This window comes from Panthera uncia (genome assembly GCF_023721935.1).
Source record: "Panthera uncia isolate 11264 chromosome D3 unlocalized genomic scaffold, Puncia_PCG_1.0 HiC_scaffold_8, whole genome shotgun sequence".
Taxonomy (NCBI): Eukaryota; Metazoa; Chordata; class Mammalia; order Carnivora; family Felidae; genus Panthera; species Panthera uncia.
In genome coordinates, this window is record NW_026057586.1 from 65,855,577 (window position 1) to 65,871,013 (window position 15,437).

Consider the following 15,437-nt stretch of genomic DNA (forward strand, 5'->3'; position numbering starts at 1 on the left):
CAGTGAAACTCAGGATCCTCTATAGTGTTGATGGTTTTAGTGGTCACTTCCCAGAAGGGCATTATGTCTACTCCTCAAGAACATCCTGAGCTGTGGCTAAACCCAACTGCAGGAAAATAGCACAGTTCTTTAATAACAAATTATAAAGGCGGGTCAGGTTCCCCAAGGAATGGGGGGGGGGCGGGCTATTCATGCTGCATTAAAAAGTAATAAAGCTGCAACCTTTCCTGAGCAGCAGAATATAAGAAAACATCCCATTTGCCGTCAAATACTGAATTTAGAATTACAGGCTTCATTAACTCAGAGTTTTGCTTACTTAAAGAAATTCTTTAATGAGGCCATTTCTTCAAAGCGAGTGTGCTGAGTTGTCCTCTCTCCCAGATTCAAACGAGGACATTTGGGGGGGGGGGTTCCTCGAGAAAGATGCAAGAGGCTTTGCTTTTCTGTTTGTTCACGGTCATGTGTATCCCCGTGTAATTCAGCCCGTCGGAAGGGCCATTTACTGCTCTAACCTTCAGAGCCCATCTCTCAGATTTCCTGGCCAGATCTTCTACGGCCGCCATTTTGGCTGCTCCATGGCTAATCCCCACATGGGTTCTGGGATGATGCTGGCTGATAGGGTTATTAGGTATACAGTCCTCAGTCTTCTTGTGAAGGCAGGGCTTGTAAAGACTCTATGGGGCACCTTGGCAGGAAGATTATTGAGTAAAATTAAAAACAACCTTGAGAGACTGATGGAATCACCCCCCCCCCCCCTCCATCTCACCTCTTGAGCAGACGGGGTCAGAGAAGTAGCTTCCTCCCTGGGAAACAGGCAGAAAGTGGTCAAGACAGGGTCTCTCCGACCCCAGTACCTGTTCTCTTTCCCACTGTGCTCACCTCAGAAATGGCAGCTGCTTGAAATAAGAAGTAGACAAGGGAAGGGAAACAAAAATAATATAAAAACAGGGAGGGGGACAAAACAGAAGAGGCTCATACATATGGAGAACAAACTGAGGGTTGCTGGAGGGGTTGTGGGAGGGGGGATGGGCTAAACGGGCAAGGGGCACTAAGGAATCTACTCCTGAAATCATTGTGGCACTAGATGCTAACTAATTTGGATGTAAATTTTAACAAATAAAAAATGAAATTAAAAATAAATAAATAAAAACGCTGTTGTGATTAAAAAAAAAGAAGAAGAGGAAAGCCCGTCCAGTGCGGGTGGAGAGGGGTAGCTCATTCTGTGACTCACTCCCACAGCTCGGGGAGCTGCAGAGCGCTTATGAGGGGGCCAAGAAAATGGCTCACCAGCTAAAGAGGAAGTGCCACCATCTGACCTGTGACCTGGAGGACACCCGCCTCCAGCTGGAGGACCAGCAAAGCCGGAGTCACGAGCTCGAGAAGAAGCAGAAGAAGTGAGTTGCGTTTCACGCCGTCGCTGGGCTCCAGGGTGGGCTGCGTCGATGCTGGGGCCTCCTGGGTGTCTCCAGGTTCTCCTCCTCAGCCCCCTCACTCCTGTCGGGGCTCCTCATCCACAAGGTGGAACCCCTCACCCCTTGTTCTGCTCCCATTTTCCTCCCCACCCCTCACACTTACTCCTGTAGGCTTCTCCCAAGCATGCGGCAAAAAGCCATTCTTTTCTGTTCCCCAGTCTCGCTCTGCAACCAATCGACCGTGTGACCTTGGGGAGCTTTCTTGGCCTCTCTGGGCCTCAGCACCCCCCTTTGTCAAGTGAAGAGATGGCCGTGGAGGGCGAGGACACCCGAGCACGGTGGGCGGGAGAGCAAGGGCTGATGTCAGACCACCCCAGTTCAAGTCCGAGCTGTGCCTCTCTCTAGTTGTATGACCTTGGAGAAGTCATCCAACCCCCTCAGCCTCAGTTCCTTATCCTCAGGTGGGGGATGGGAATACCCCATTGTAGCGAGGACTAAGTGATGGGGTTGGTAGGCTCGACAGACTGAATCCCGGCTCCTAGCCCCGTTGCGGAAAATGGGGCCAGAGAATGGGGGAGGCCCCAAATCGACTCACTTCCCTTTTCAGTCGGCCCTTAGGCTCTCCGATCACATGAGCACTTCTGGCGTAGACAGGGCCCTGTGCATGAACGAGATGCCAGCCTTGAAGCTGCACCCTGCACTCTGGTTCCCACGCTTGCTTTCCCGTCGGGATGTGGTCATAGCTCAGCAAATGGTAGAGCCTAGACGGGTACCCATGAGTTTGCACATGCGAAACCTCAGTGCCTATGCTCATCTAATCCCTGGACACCCTGGCTGTGCCTGAGTTCTGCAGCTTTGCTGGTGAGGGTGAGGGTGTGCAGGGAGGGGTCCCGTCTGGAGTCAGACCACCTCTAATGATAGACGAGATACAGTCTCTTTTAGAGAGTCTGGACTAAAAATACTGGAAAATGTGACTAGGATGTGGTTTTGCTCAAGGCACTTCTTTTCCAAGAGGTGGCAAGCTGAATTATATTTTCATGGGAGGGGCACGGGTTTTGAACTTGGGTCTGCATAATTAAATATTCTTCCTGTATGGGGCGCCTGGCTGGCTCAGCCGGTTGAGCGTCCGACTTCAGCTTGGGTCATGATCTCACGGTCTGTGAGTTCGAGCCCCGAGTCGGGCTCTGTGCTGACAGCTGGGAGCCTGCTTCTGATTCTGTGTCTCCCTCTCTCTCTGCCCCTCCCCCACTCACGCTGTCTCTCTCTCTCTCCTTCAAAAATAAATAAACATTAAAAAATTTTTTTTAAATATTCTTTCTCTCACTCTGAGCTTTTCTTTTTTCTTTTTTTTTAAGTTCATTTATTTTGAGAGAGAGAGAGCACGAGCAGGGGAGGACAGAGAGAGGGAGAGAGAATCCCAAGCAGGCTCCGCACTCTCAGTGCTGACCCATGCACGGGGCTAAGACCCACAAACTGCAAGATCATGACCTGAGCCGAAACTGAGAGTCAGATGCTTAACTGACTGAGCCACCCAGGTGCCCTATCACTTTGATCTTTTCAGAGCTGACTTTTTCATGTGAAAACAAAAAGTCTTTGGGGGGTTGTTAGCATGCCCCCCTCAAATGAGAGAGGTTCTTTAATCTTTTATTGATAATCTGACTCTGTTTCCTTTTCCACCTGCCGGGGTATTCTGGCTGAACCTTGTCCTTGCAGTGGGGAAAATGGCTTTGTCTTTCCTTGGCCAGTTCCTGTGTGACCTTGTCAAATGATACCACCTCTCTGGGCCAGAGAGACTGAGGTTTCAGAGGAGTCCTTGACTTAAGCAGGCCACCTGTTTGCTGAATAATAGCTCCGACAGACCCTATCTGCAAACTGAGAGGTGGGGACTCTAACATCCCCTGAGTTTCTGCCAGCTGTGACAACGTTGGCTTTCATCTGTGGCTTCTGTTCCTGTTCTGAGAGGCTCTAGGTAGGGTTTCCGCTCTCTGAGGGGTCCGGGGGCTCTCTGTGGAGGTCATGCAGTCAGAAAATTCCATCTCTCTGGTCGTTCCCGACCCCCTTGGTCAGAATCTTTCATTCCAGGCTCTCAAGAACCTCCCCATGGTGCCCTCCTGGGAAAGATCCCATTTCTTCCTTCCAAGACTTACCTGTCCTGTGATGCTTCCCTACCCCTCTACCATCCCCTGGCAGAAGTTAATTCATGTTTTGACGCTCATTGCAAATGGCAGCCATTTTCCTTCTAGGGGGTCCAGCAATATAGCAGGGAGGCTAAAGGCCTAAGTGGGAATCCGGGCAAAATAACCATAGGGAGGGAAAGATCTAGAAGTCAGCAATACTTCTTCATAATCTCTCCAACTTTAATCGAATCATAGAGGTAGCTGCCTCCTTAGTTTGCTGAGCCCTGGATGGACTGATGTCTCCATGCAGGGGAGTTCCCTGTCCCCAACGTGGTTTCCAAGTTCAGAGTGGCCCAAAGTGGCTCCATCTGGGCTTGGCTAATCGTTGCCACGGTTACCCCATGGGTCACAGAGCTCGGTTCCGAGGGCCGATGGAGCTCCGAGCCTGTCGCCTTGGGGTGGGGCCTGCACTGGGCTCACCAACTCCCACACATACTGGAAGTTAGACCCCAGGCCTGCTTCTAGTGGGGTGAGGCATGTGTGTGAATCCCTCTGGCCTCAGGCAGGCGGTCGTTCGGTGTGTTCCAGAAGCTGGAGTCCATAGGAGCCATTCTTTGGCATCGGGTGGCCTGTTAAGTCAAGGTCTCCTCTGAAACATCGGTCACTGTCTGGCCCCCACTGCCTTATCCCACCTGCCCCAGTTAGATGGGGGACTAGCTGAGACAGTAGAGAAGCTGGGCTCAAGCCCACCTCGGCCACTTTGGAATTTAGGGGCGAATCACTCTGCCTCTCTGAACTTCAGTTTCCTCTTCTATAAAATGGATATCATTACATGTTTCTTGCTGAATTGTTATAAAGACCACATGGACCCCAGCCCAGAGCCCGGCACCTTGGGACTGCTGGGTCATTATCACCATCACAATGTTTCCATTCACAGGGGCGGCAGGGGGCGCCTCTTGAATGATGTCACCAACAGCCAATCAGAAAACTCCTGGGCTCTTCCAACAGGAGGACCCCCTCCTGTGACCCATGATCGGCTTTCTCAAGAGTCTGAGGCTTTGAATGACCATCTAGCTTTAAGATACATTGGATAATCTTGTAACAAGGGGACTTTCTTCTCACTAAGACCCCAACCCCATGCCCAGTTTAACCCTTCTGGCCATACCAAGGTCCCTGGAGCAGTGGCACTTTCTGTGTGGGCCAAGGGCAAGTGACCAAGATCACATCTTATTGAGGCTTGCCAAAGCCTCCTGTACTGATCTCCTCATCTGTGATAGGGATATAGGACCAAGGTAACTGCATGGAATGATGTCGAATCCAGGAAGTTCTTCTCACCCAGTGGTCACCATCCTGGAGGGGCAGGGAGCCCCCAAATGAGTCATTTCCTAATTCCCTGGCCAGCCCCCAAGAGGACAGGCTAGTCTTTGTGTTTTTTTTTCTGAGATGACAAACGAGGACCACACCGAATGTATTAATGTCCAACCTTTTATCAGTAATTACAGTGCTCTAATGCAACGTATGCGTGCCCAAACCAGATGATATAGAGGGGGTGAAATGTAAAATATCTCTTGTTTGTGCAGATATATGCATTCACTCCTTCACGGGTCAATGAGTGCGAGACCCCCCCCCCCACCCCGCCCCGCAACCTAGGTCTTGTAGATTTAACTATTTCCTGGCATATATGGGCAAACCAGATAGGTGCAATTTTTTCTATCGCTCTGTAAGTTTTTTTTTAATTCTTTTCCCGTATCTGTATATACTTTTATTCTATTATTTTTACTTATGCATGTTGTGTTTTATGTAAGTCTCCATTACTTTTGCCGAAACTCCACGTAAACCCTAAAAGTTGCTCTCTGGCGTTTCAAATTTCAACCGCACGTCCGCAACCTTACGCAAAAGCACGGAGCAAAACCTCCCGTTGTCTGGGGCCCCCTCTCTCAGCCTCACGGTTCTCAGCAAGCTAACCGCCTCTCTCCAGCCCTCCTCGTCCTCCGCCCCAGTGCCATGACATCTGCTCTGCTTGAACAGGTTTGACATGCAGCTGGCCCAAGCCCTGGGTGAGTCTGTGTTTGAGAAGGGTCTTCGAGAGAAAGTGACCCAGGAGAACACCAGTGTCCGATGGGAACTGGGCCAGCTTCAGCAGCGGTTGAAGGTAAGGGATGGGGTGGAGTTGGGGGGGTACATGGAGCCATCTTGGCTCTTAGTTGCTGGCTTCCGGGAACCTCCCCTGCCCCCGCCATTCCCTGCCATGCACCTGCAGTAAATAGTGACGGGGAGAGAACTCTGGGGGGGGGTATGCCGGTCTGCCCGCCAGCTGGGGTCATGGATCCCAGGGTGCCCTAACACAACAAAAAGTAGTTGGGATATTGATAATGAGATCTCCCTAGCACTCTCAAGGTGCCCACCTGGCAGGTGGGAGAGGCTGGGCAAGGAAGGAGGTCGTTGTCGCCCCACCCAGGGGCACGATGCAGGCTTCCAGCACAGAGGGGTTTTTATTAAAGTACAACACAGGCACCTTACTCATTTGTTCCTCACCCTTCTGTGGCTCCCTGCTACCCCTAAAAGAGCTCTCAGCCTGGAATTCAGCTCCCTCTTGATCTAGCCCAAAGTTCTTTGGCCTCGGAGCTGACTTTCTAACCTGAACGAGTCATTTCTGGACACCTTGCCTCTCTGCCCCAATGTCTGCATCCCAGCCTCGGCAGATACCCAGCTTACAAATGGACAAACGCTCCCTTTATGTGCTTTGAGGCCCAACTCTGGGGGGGGTGGTAACTGCTCCCCCAAAAGGCCTCCACCCGTGCTGTGTGAGCTGTCCCAGGGAGCAGCCCTTGGTGTCCCATGGGGGAGGGGGGGCGGCCTGCTGGGGCTGCCAGGCCAAGGTAGGGATGTCAGGCGGTTCCCTGGTGGATGGGGCGTGTGGTCACATGACTCTAGATCTCTGCCCCTTTGGTCTCCAGCAAAAAGAGCAGGAAACCTCGCAGCTGAAGCAGGAGGTGGAGACATTGCAGGCCCATAAGCGGGAGCTCTTGGGGTTGTCCTCTCTGGGAGAAAACTGTGTCGCTGGCTTGAAGGAGAGGCTCTGGAATCTGGAATCCAGCGCCCTGGAGCATGAGAAAATCCAGAGTCAGCAAGAAAACACCATCAAGCAGCTGGAGCAGGTAGGAAAGCCCTGTCCCAGGCCGATGCCCTGTCCCATGCTGGCTCCTGTGCGGTAGGGGGTTGTTGGAAGTCGGGTCCTCCATGATGTAGCCCACTCCTCCCATCCTGCAAAGCGTCAAGGTCACCTCAGAGAAGCTTGCCCTGATCACCTTCTTGAAAGCAGCCCCACCCCCACCCCACGTCCACTTCCCATGCCCTCAGCTGCTGTCTTCTCCTTTACAGTATCTATCATCTTCTTCGATAGTATTTAAAAAAAAATTCCTCCATGCTGCTCTCCCCCATTAGAATGTTTCAGGAAGGCAGGGTGCTTTGTTGATGTTACTGATCAGGCTTCCCCAGAGCCTAAAATGAGCCAAGGTACTTAGCTGGTGCTCAAGAAATAGCTGTTGGCCTGGTATCTGAGGCTTACTGAGTGCCGTCTGTATACCAGACTCAGCCCTTGGCTCATATCTCAGGAATCTCCCCCAGAACCTCAGATGGTCAGATGTCAGTATATCCCCACTTCACAGATGTGGAAGCTGAGGCTCAGAGACAGAGAGAGAGGGTGCCAGGGAACTGGGGCCTGTGCCCTATGACTCCGTCGCACCCAGAACACCTGTTACGTGCACAGCCTCGAGGAAGATTGGAGCACTAGCTCTTTGGGAACCACAAAGTAACTAAGGGGAAGTAGGCAGAAATATCAAATACTCTATCTAGTTCCAGCACCCTTTGTGAGGTATCAGATGAGGATTTTATTTGTTGGCTTGTCTGTTGATATGCCCACCCCATTCCACAAAGGAATTGATTCAAGCAGCATATAGAATGTCTACATAATAAAACAGAAACATTATATACATTTTTCATGTTTATTTATTTTTGAGAGAGAGAGACAGAGCATGAGCAGGGGGAAGGGAGAGAGAGAGGGGGAGACACAGAATCCGAATCAGGCTCCAGGCTCTGAGCTGTCAGCGCAGAGCCCGGGGCGGGGCTGGAACCCATGAACCCCAAGATCATGGCCTGAGCCGAAGTCGGATGCTCAACCGACTGAGCCACCCGGGCACCCCTAAAACAGAAACATTATAAATAAAGCAATCCAAGCCAGAGAAACACACACTAAAGCAGACACTAAGGAGTTTGGGGGACAGCGAATGCATAAACAGAACCACAAAGCATACGATCTTACAGCCTTCATGGTTCCTGCTCTAAAATTCCTGGTGGCCAGAGAAAAAAAGGAAATGTGAGCTGCCTGCTCTTTATTATCCCAAGGCAGAAACAAACCAGCTTTTCAAGGGGGAAGCAAAGCTGTTTCCTGATGCTTCTCTGGGAAGCAATGTCTCCTGGGGCATTTCTCAGGCTGCCGTGATTTCAAAGTGGTTATAAGTCGGGGACCCCCTTTTCAAGAAAGTGTGACTAGGTAGCATGAATATATACTTTTTTGAAACGTTTATTTACTTATTTTTGATGCGGTGGGTGGGGGGGAGAGAGCGAGGGAGGGGCAGAGAGAGAGGGAGAGAGAGGGAGAATCCCAAGCAGGCTCCATGCTGTCAGCACAGAACCCGATGCGGGGCTTGAACTCACGAACTATGAGATCATGACCCGAGCTGAAATCAAGAGTTGGACACTTAGCCGCTGAGCTGCCCAGGCGCCCCAGGTATAGCATGAATATGTAAAGCAGATGAACCCTGAGCAGCTCTGGGTAAGTGAGGAACAGGAGTGGTGATTCAGGGGGCAAGAAGGAGAGGGAGCACCGGGGCGCCTACCCTTGCTTCTCACTTACCCTCACTCCCTTGGCGTGGAGCCCAGGCTTGTGGTGGGCATGGAGGGACAGAGTCCGAAGCAGTTCAGGAAGCAGAGTCCTTTCACTCACTCAGCCGGCAGGAATTTATCAAGCGCCTACTTTGCATCATGCGATGTAGCTGTAAACAAGACAGCTGTGGTCTCTGCCTTCTGGAAGTTTGGAGTCATGCTGAGTGTTAAGAGGAAGTTTAACTTGCCGATCTGGTCTTGGGAGCTGGGGTGGGGTGGGGGGGGAACAATCAGGGAAGACTTCCTGTAGGAAGTGGCATTTACTGGAGGAAGTGACATTTATGGAAGGGTGAGTGCAAGTTGGCACGGAGAGAGTTCCGGGCAGGAGGAACAGCCAGTACAAAAGCCTAGAGGCAGGAAAGGTCTGTGGCTGAAGTATGGTCGCATCCACATGGGGTCCTCAAGGCAGCTCAGTCGATATGACCTTAGGCAAGCTCCCTGTTTTCTCTAGACTTCAGTCTCCTCATCTGTACCCCGAAACGGGAGGCTTTTCAACCCTCTGGCTTTCCCCAGCTCCAGCTAGGAATCCATGGAGGTACACGAAGGAGGTGGGATGTCTGTGTAGATTTTTAAGGGATATGGAAGATCGCGCAGCTCCCATAGCCACCCAGCGTCAGGAATAAAGTGGGCACTTTGGAAAATTGTGTCGGTTCTTTAAGATGTCACCGGCACCCCTCGGCGCTCAGCAGCGGAAATGTGCTCCTGTGACCGCAGGGACCCGAAAGTTAATGCAACTTTCCTAATTCGCCACCCTCAACCTACACAGGAGGCAAGGCTGACTCAACACTTCCATCCGTCTTTAGCTTTGCCCAGAACCCCACGCGGCGTTGTGCCCTTGTAGACATCCGGGAGATATTTATGGATTACAATATAGCACTTTCCCCGGGGAATTTTATGTTCACTCATATAGGCTTGACATAAATGGTATCGCAGATGTCAGGAGTGTCCAAGAGGCTAGGGGAAAAAAAAAGAAAGGGAAATATTATATTTACTTGCTTAAGCTCCTCGTTTTGGATTATCTCCCCATAACCTGTCATTTTAAAAGGAGGCGAGGAAGGAGGTTGACATTTAATGTGAGCTTACTTTATGCCAGGAGCTGTAATAAGGGCTCTGTGGTACACTATCCTTTTGCCTCACCACCACAGTAGAGAAAGCTGGAAAGTATAGATTCTTGGAGCCTGGACCCTGGAGATTCTGTGGTAGGTCAAGGGGGAAGCTCTAAAAATGCAAATTTTTTTTTTACAAATTGTATTGTTCAATTCTAACACACCACAGAATTTGAGAAGCAGGGGCTTGGGTCAATCCCTCATGGATCAAAGATCAAAAAAGGAAAATCTCGAACCGCGACAGGAACCCGTGACGGCTGCTTCCAATTCTAGAACCTTCTAGACAGCACCATACAGCTTAGACATCATGCGCTGCAGCTCTTTGTCGGCTGCGAGCAAGTTTTGGAGGCTCTTATTGAAAAGACTCACCTCCTTCGCGGGACACAGCTGTTCGTTACGTCTTCCAGGAGGGAGGGGGGCAGTCCTCTCTGTTTTCAGTATATGTGCTGCCGAAACGAGCACTCTGTTTTCAGAAGAGAAAGTCAGATTCGTGCGCCGGGCGATGTACTAGGTGCTTTACGCGGGCCATCTCACTGAATTCTCATAATGCATTTTAAGGTGATTGTTTTCCGCAGAGAAGAGTGATCAGAGGCAAAGTGAATTGTCCAAGGTGACATTCTGGGCAAGTGATCTCTCTCTGGAGGCTTTCATACCTTCATAAATAAACTCGTTTTACCATCCAGCCGCCCACCTACCCACTCATTCAAAACACCATCACGGATGCTTGCTCCAGAGAGGACACATATGCTTCATTTTTTTTTTTTTTACTTTTTTATGTTATTTTATTTTTGAGAGAGAGAGAGCATGAGTGGGGGAGGGCCAGAAAGAGGGCGAGGCACAGAATCCGAAGCAGCTTCCAGGCTCCGAGCTGTCAGCACAGAGCAGGGTGGGGGGCTCAAACTCCCGAACCCTGAGATCATGACTTGAGCCGAAGTCAGACACCTAACCGACTGAGCCACCCAGGTGCCCCCCCCGTTTAAAATTTTTTTATGACATCTGCCTCATCTTAAAAGTGTTGAGAAGCGGGTTCTTAGGTGGCTCAGTCGGTTAAGCATCTGACGCTTGATTTCAGCTCAGATCATGACCTCACAGTGTGTGGGATCGACGGTGCGGAATCTGCTCAGGATTCTCTGTCTCCGTCTCTCTCTGCCCTTCCCCTGCTTGTGCTTTCTCTCTCTTTCTCTCAAAATAAGTAAATAAACTTAAACAATTGTCAAGAAGGATTCTGAAGCATTCTTCCATCTAAACTTGGCAGAAAGTAGCCTGACAGATTAATGATGTTTGTAGTGACCACAGGAGGGGATAGAGGTGGCATGTGGGCTATTTATCTACCATTTCTGACCTCCCTGGGGACCTGTGTGGGGGCTACTGGACTCTCACCCCTGCATCCCAGAAAGGAAGAATGCAGCTGGAGTACCACAGATGACATGGTTGGTGTGGGTCACCCTCATGTGCTGTCCTTGCTGTCCCCAGCTCCGCCAGCGGTTTGAGCTGGAGATCGAGCGGATGAAACAGATGCACCAGAAGGACCGTGAGGACCAGGAGGAGGAGCTGGAAGATGTCCGCCAGTCCTGCCAGAAGCGGGTAAGTGCCCCTTGGGCCCTGGCAGGTCTAGTCTTGGGTGCCATTTTCCTTAGGGGGGGGGGGGGCGGTGCACTCCAGAGCCTGGGGACTGACTTTTTGTATCCGCCTAAGACCTTAGCTGTCAAGGCTGCTAGAGCAGAAGTACCTCTCTTAAACATGGTTCTGGAGCTTCCAGAAGCCTCTGGAACTGTCAAGCATAATCACCCCCAGATTTCTGCCTAAAGCCCACAGTTCCATGTGGCTTAGGCCTTGGGGAAGGCCTTCCATGTTTCAAGAAGGGGACCATCCTTTCTGGCTGTCTCCTTTGCAGACAATTTCCTAACGCGTCATCCGAGCTCCTGCAGACCTTTCAAACAGTGGATAAGAAAGCAATAAACCCTTCAAATCTTACCATCCAGAAACTATCATTACCACTATTTTACAAGCCAGTTCGTATCTCTCTGTCATGCGACACACACACATAACATATCTGTTGAGATACCGTTTCACCCGAATGGGGCCGTGCTTTCTTGAAGCCTTTCACTCGGCATTTTGTCCTTGGCCTCTTTCCTCTTTCCATGTCAGTAAATACCGGTCTGCTGTACATAGTTAAGAGCTTCAAAGCAGTCCACGTTAGGCACGTGCTGTAATTTGTTCAACAAGCCTCCTGTGGCTGGGCATTCAGGATTTTCAGATCTTCTGTTATTATAACCAGTGCTGAGATATACACCCTTACAGATGCATTGACTGACGTGAATGTAAGAGGAGTCCTTTCAGTGGAGTGGCTGGAAAGCTGTGGGGCATGGCTCAGTTAATAGGTTTTCTCGCTGCGGGACCCTTGCAGATCTTTCACGGCTTTGTGTACATTTGACTCTCCAAGAAAGGGCTGAGGAGCATTTCCTAAAACTGACTCCTGCTATTAGCTCCCAGGGCGGTCTGTCTACGGAGACCTCCAGACTGTAGGGCTTGAGGGTCTGGGTGTTGGAATTTGCAGACTCTTTGTCCGGATCTTTGCTTTTCCACCTTAACAACTGTGCCGTCTTAGGAAAGTGATTTAAAAGCTTCAACTACCACTAAAATCCACGCTATTCCTTGACTCCTTGCTCTGTATCCGGCGCTGGTCACTCAAGGCCAGTTTATAAGACGCACAAGAAAGCCAATGTCGCTGCTTTCCTCGGAGTCATGGAGGCTTGGGTCAAGTCCCAACGTCATCAACTACCGAGTGTGGGGCATTGGAGAAACCCTGTAACCTTGCTAGGAAGCGTCACTGTGTGATTAATCCATCCAAGAGAAGCAGGGGGTGGGGACTTGGCATCCCACAGAGCTCACAGCTAAGAGCATCGCCCTGGGCAGGGCTGAAGGGCGCCTCGGTGATTGGCAGAGCTTTGGCAGGAGACGGGAGGCTAGCTGAGCACATCCTCGGGCGGATCTGACCGCCGTGGTGCCCTGACCTTACTCCAGGGGGGTGTTTGAGAACTGAGCCCATTCTTCACCCCCAGTGGGTGATGTTACTGTATCTGTTGCCTGTCTTTGTCTCCAAATACGTTTTTTGTGGGTCTCGTGAAAGCTCAGTCCCTCTGGGGGTTCACATCTCGAGGAGCCAAGTGCATTCCTTCCCGAACTCCCCAGGGCTGGAAAGAGTCCAATGATTTTGGACTCCTCCGGACCTCGATGTCCCATAACCTCCCTGAGACTCAGTTTTCTCATCTGTAAAATCGGAGCAACGATAGAAAATGTTCTACCTTCCTGTGCTCTTGTGAAGAAGAGAGAAAAGAATGAGAAGCACCCTGTAAACTGGAAAGTGCTGGGGGTTCGCATTGAGGGACCAGTTTTTCCTCCTTTTCCATGATCCACATATCTGGGAGAAACGGATGGGAGTCTTTGAACCCCCAGTGGGTGCCACACACCAGGCTGGGTTCTTTATGCCCCACTTCTTTGCCCCTCTGAAGGGCTCTGTAACATCGATTGTCCTGGTTTGCAGATGAGGAAACCAGAGTTCACGAAGGTGAAGTAGCATTGCCCAAAGTTACCCAGCCGGGAAGTAGCCAAGCTAGGACCTGTCTCATGCCAAAGCCCAGTCTCTTAACCAAAATACTAGATTTGAATTTTTTTTTTCTTTTGCAAACATTTGGACCTTGGAAGGCCATTTTAGGAAGCATTGATAGAAGGTAGCCTTGGGCAATGCTGCTGCCTCCATTAGAGCTTCCTGCACACAAACTTGCCAAAGGCTCTGATAAGGCTTGCACTGAAGAAATGATACACTCAGTGATTCTGGCGTGGACTTTCCTCAGTCCTCCACCTACATACCCATCACACTTGTGAACGCCAAGGGGAAGCATCCTACAGAGCACACTCCAGGAAACTTGGCCTTGCTTGATATATAGTTCTTACTATTTTGTGTATTTTTCTTTTTTCTTTATTTTTTATTAAAATTTAAAAAAATTTAATGCTTATTTATTCTTGAGAGAGAGAGAGAGAGAGAGATACAGAGCACAGGTAGGGGAGGGGCAGAGAGAGACACGGAATCAGAAGCAGGCTCCAGGCTCTGAGCTGTCACCACACAGCCTGATGCAGGAGCTCGAACCCACGGGTTGCGAGATCATGACCTGAGCCAAAGTTGGAGGCCCAACAGACTGAGCCACCCTGGCGCCCCTCTTTTGTGTATTTTTCAAATATGAATTTCTCAAAATGAGTTTTAGCTTTGCCTGTCTTCCCTCTACCAGCAGACACAAACAGAGTGCCTTGTTTCTCTCACTGTTAAAAGAAAGTTCTGAAATGAACTTGCTTTCTACATAAGTGACCATCAATCAGTGCTTTTTCCCCTCCGTGGGTCAGGAGATGGAAACCCTCAGTCCCTTCCCACGCGCCCTCAGGTGAAGGTTGCACAATTTCTGGCGCATTCTAAAAGTGTCGCAAAGCATCACGGGTGCTCTGACCCAGGGCCCCAGTGAGACGGAGATGTGACCCAGACCCTCCTGAGGCTTTTCCATGGATAGATTTATGAAGGGAGAGGGTGAGGTCAGAGAAAGGTGTTTTTATCCTTATGACAGGCACTCACATGGACTTCACGTCTAGGGCCTGCTCTGTGTCTCTCACCGTGGCAGGAAATCAATCGTTTTAGCGACCCACGTGGGAAAGCTGATGGCTGTCTGGGGTGGCAGAAAAACTGGGGCCAGAAGACAGAACACTAACTGCTCTCAGCAGCAACTGACTTAGGAGCATGTGCCTCACAACTTCTCTCTGACTCAGTTTACCCAGCTGTGAGGTAGGGTCACTGATAGCACGGAAAGGAAGGACGAAGGGAAGGGTGAGACATGTAGGAGAGAGGCTGGTAGGAAAGGTGTGCAAAGTGGTTGCCGTGGGGTATTCACTTCGGCGGGGAGCACCTGCCTTTGCGGGGGGGTTAGAGAAGTCAGAGCCAACTGTAAATTGAATGAGTTGCTTGCAGCCAGATGTCTTAGTCCATTTGCACTACTATAACAGAATACCGTAGACCTCGGGCTGACAACAAGATTTACTTGTCACGGTTCTGGAGGTTGGGAAGTCCAAGATCAAGGTGCCAGCAGATTGGGCGTTGGGGGAGGACCCTCTTCCGGGTTTTCGGACAATGGGACAACGGTCTTGCTGTGTCCTCACGCGGTGGAGGAAGAGGAAGCAGGCTCTCTGCTGTCTCTTCTTATTTTTTTAATGTTTATTTATTTAGTTTTGAGAGAGAGCACGCATGCACTAGCGGGGGAGGGACAGTGAGAGGGGGACAGAGGATCCAAAGTGGGCTCTGAGCTGACAGCAGAGAGCCGACTCGGGGCTCGAACTCGCGAGCTGTGAGATCATGACCTGAGCTGAAGTCAGACGCTTAACCGACTGAGCCAGCCAGGCACCCCTCTGCTGTCTTTCCTTATAAAGGGCACTAATCCCAGCATGGGGGCTCCGCCTTCATGACCTTGGTCTAAACCTAATTATCTCCCAAAGGCCACGTCTTCAACGAGTACTGCACCAGGGCGTTAGGATTTCAACATAGGAAGTTTGGAGAGACACGAACTTGTAGTCCAGACTTCTTTTTACAAGAACGGATTCCCAGCCTATTTGATAAAGAAGGTGGATACATTTCAACACATCAGACATAATGTTGTGCAGAGGCCTTAAAAGTCCGAATGCCGAGATCTGCAAACATTCGAGCAAGGGCATGGCATAGGAGGAAGCACCTGTTAAGGAGTGGGCAGGGAACTGGGGGTAGGGGCTTCACATCAAGTGGCAGGGGGTTTCCCATAAGCGGCCAGCTCGCCCCATAACTGTCA

General features: G+C 50.5%; 1 protein-coding gene across 1 annotated transcript in view; it reads left to right on the forward strand.

The window, feature by feature from the left end:
* Positions 1-15,437, forward strand: part of MYO18B (myosin XVIIIB) — a 240,850-nt gene that overhangs the window by 118,221 nt on the left and 107,192 nt on the right. Inside the window, 4 exon segments of the mRNA XM_049619573.1 lie at positions 1,240-1,394; positions 5,558-5,681; positions 6,487-6,687; positions 11,053-11,163. Coding sequence (XP_049475530.1) covers positions 1,240-1,394; positions 5,558-5,681; positions 6,487-6,687; positions 11,053-11,163 — 591 coding nt within the window.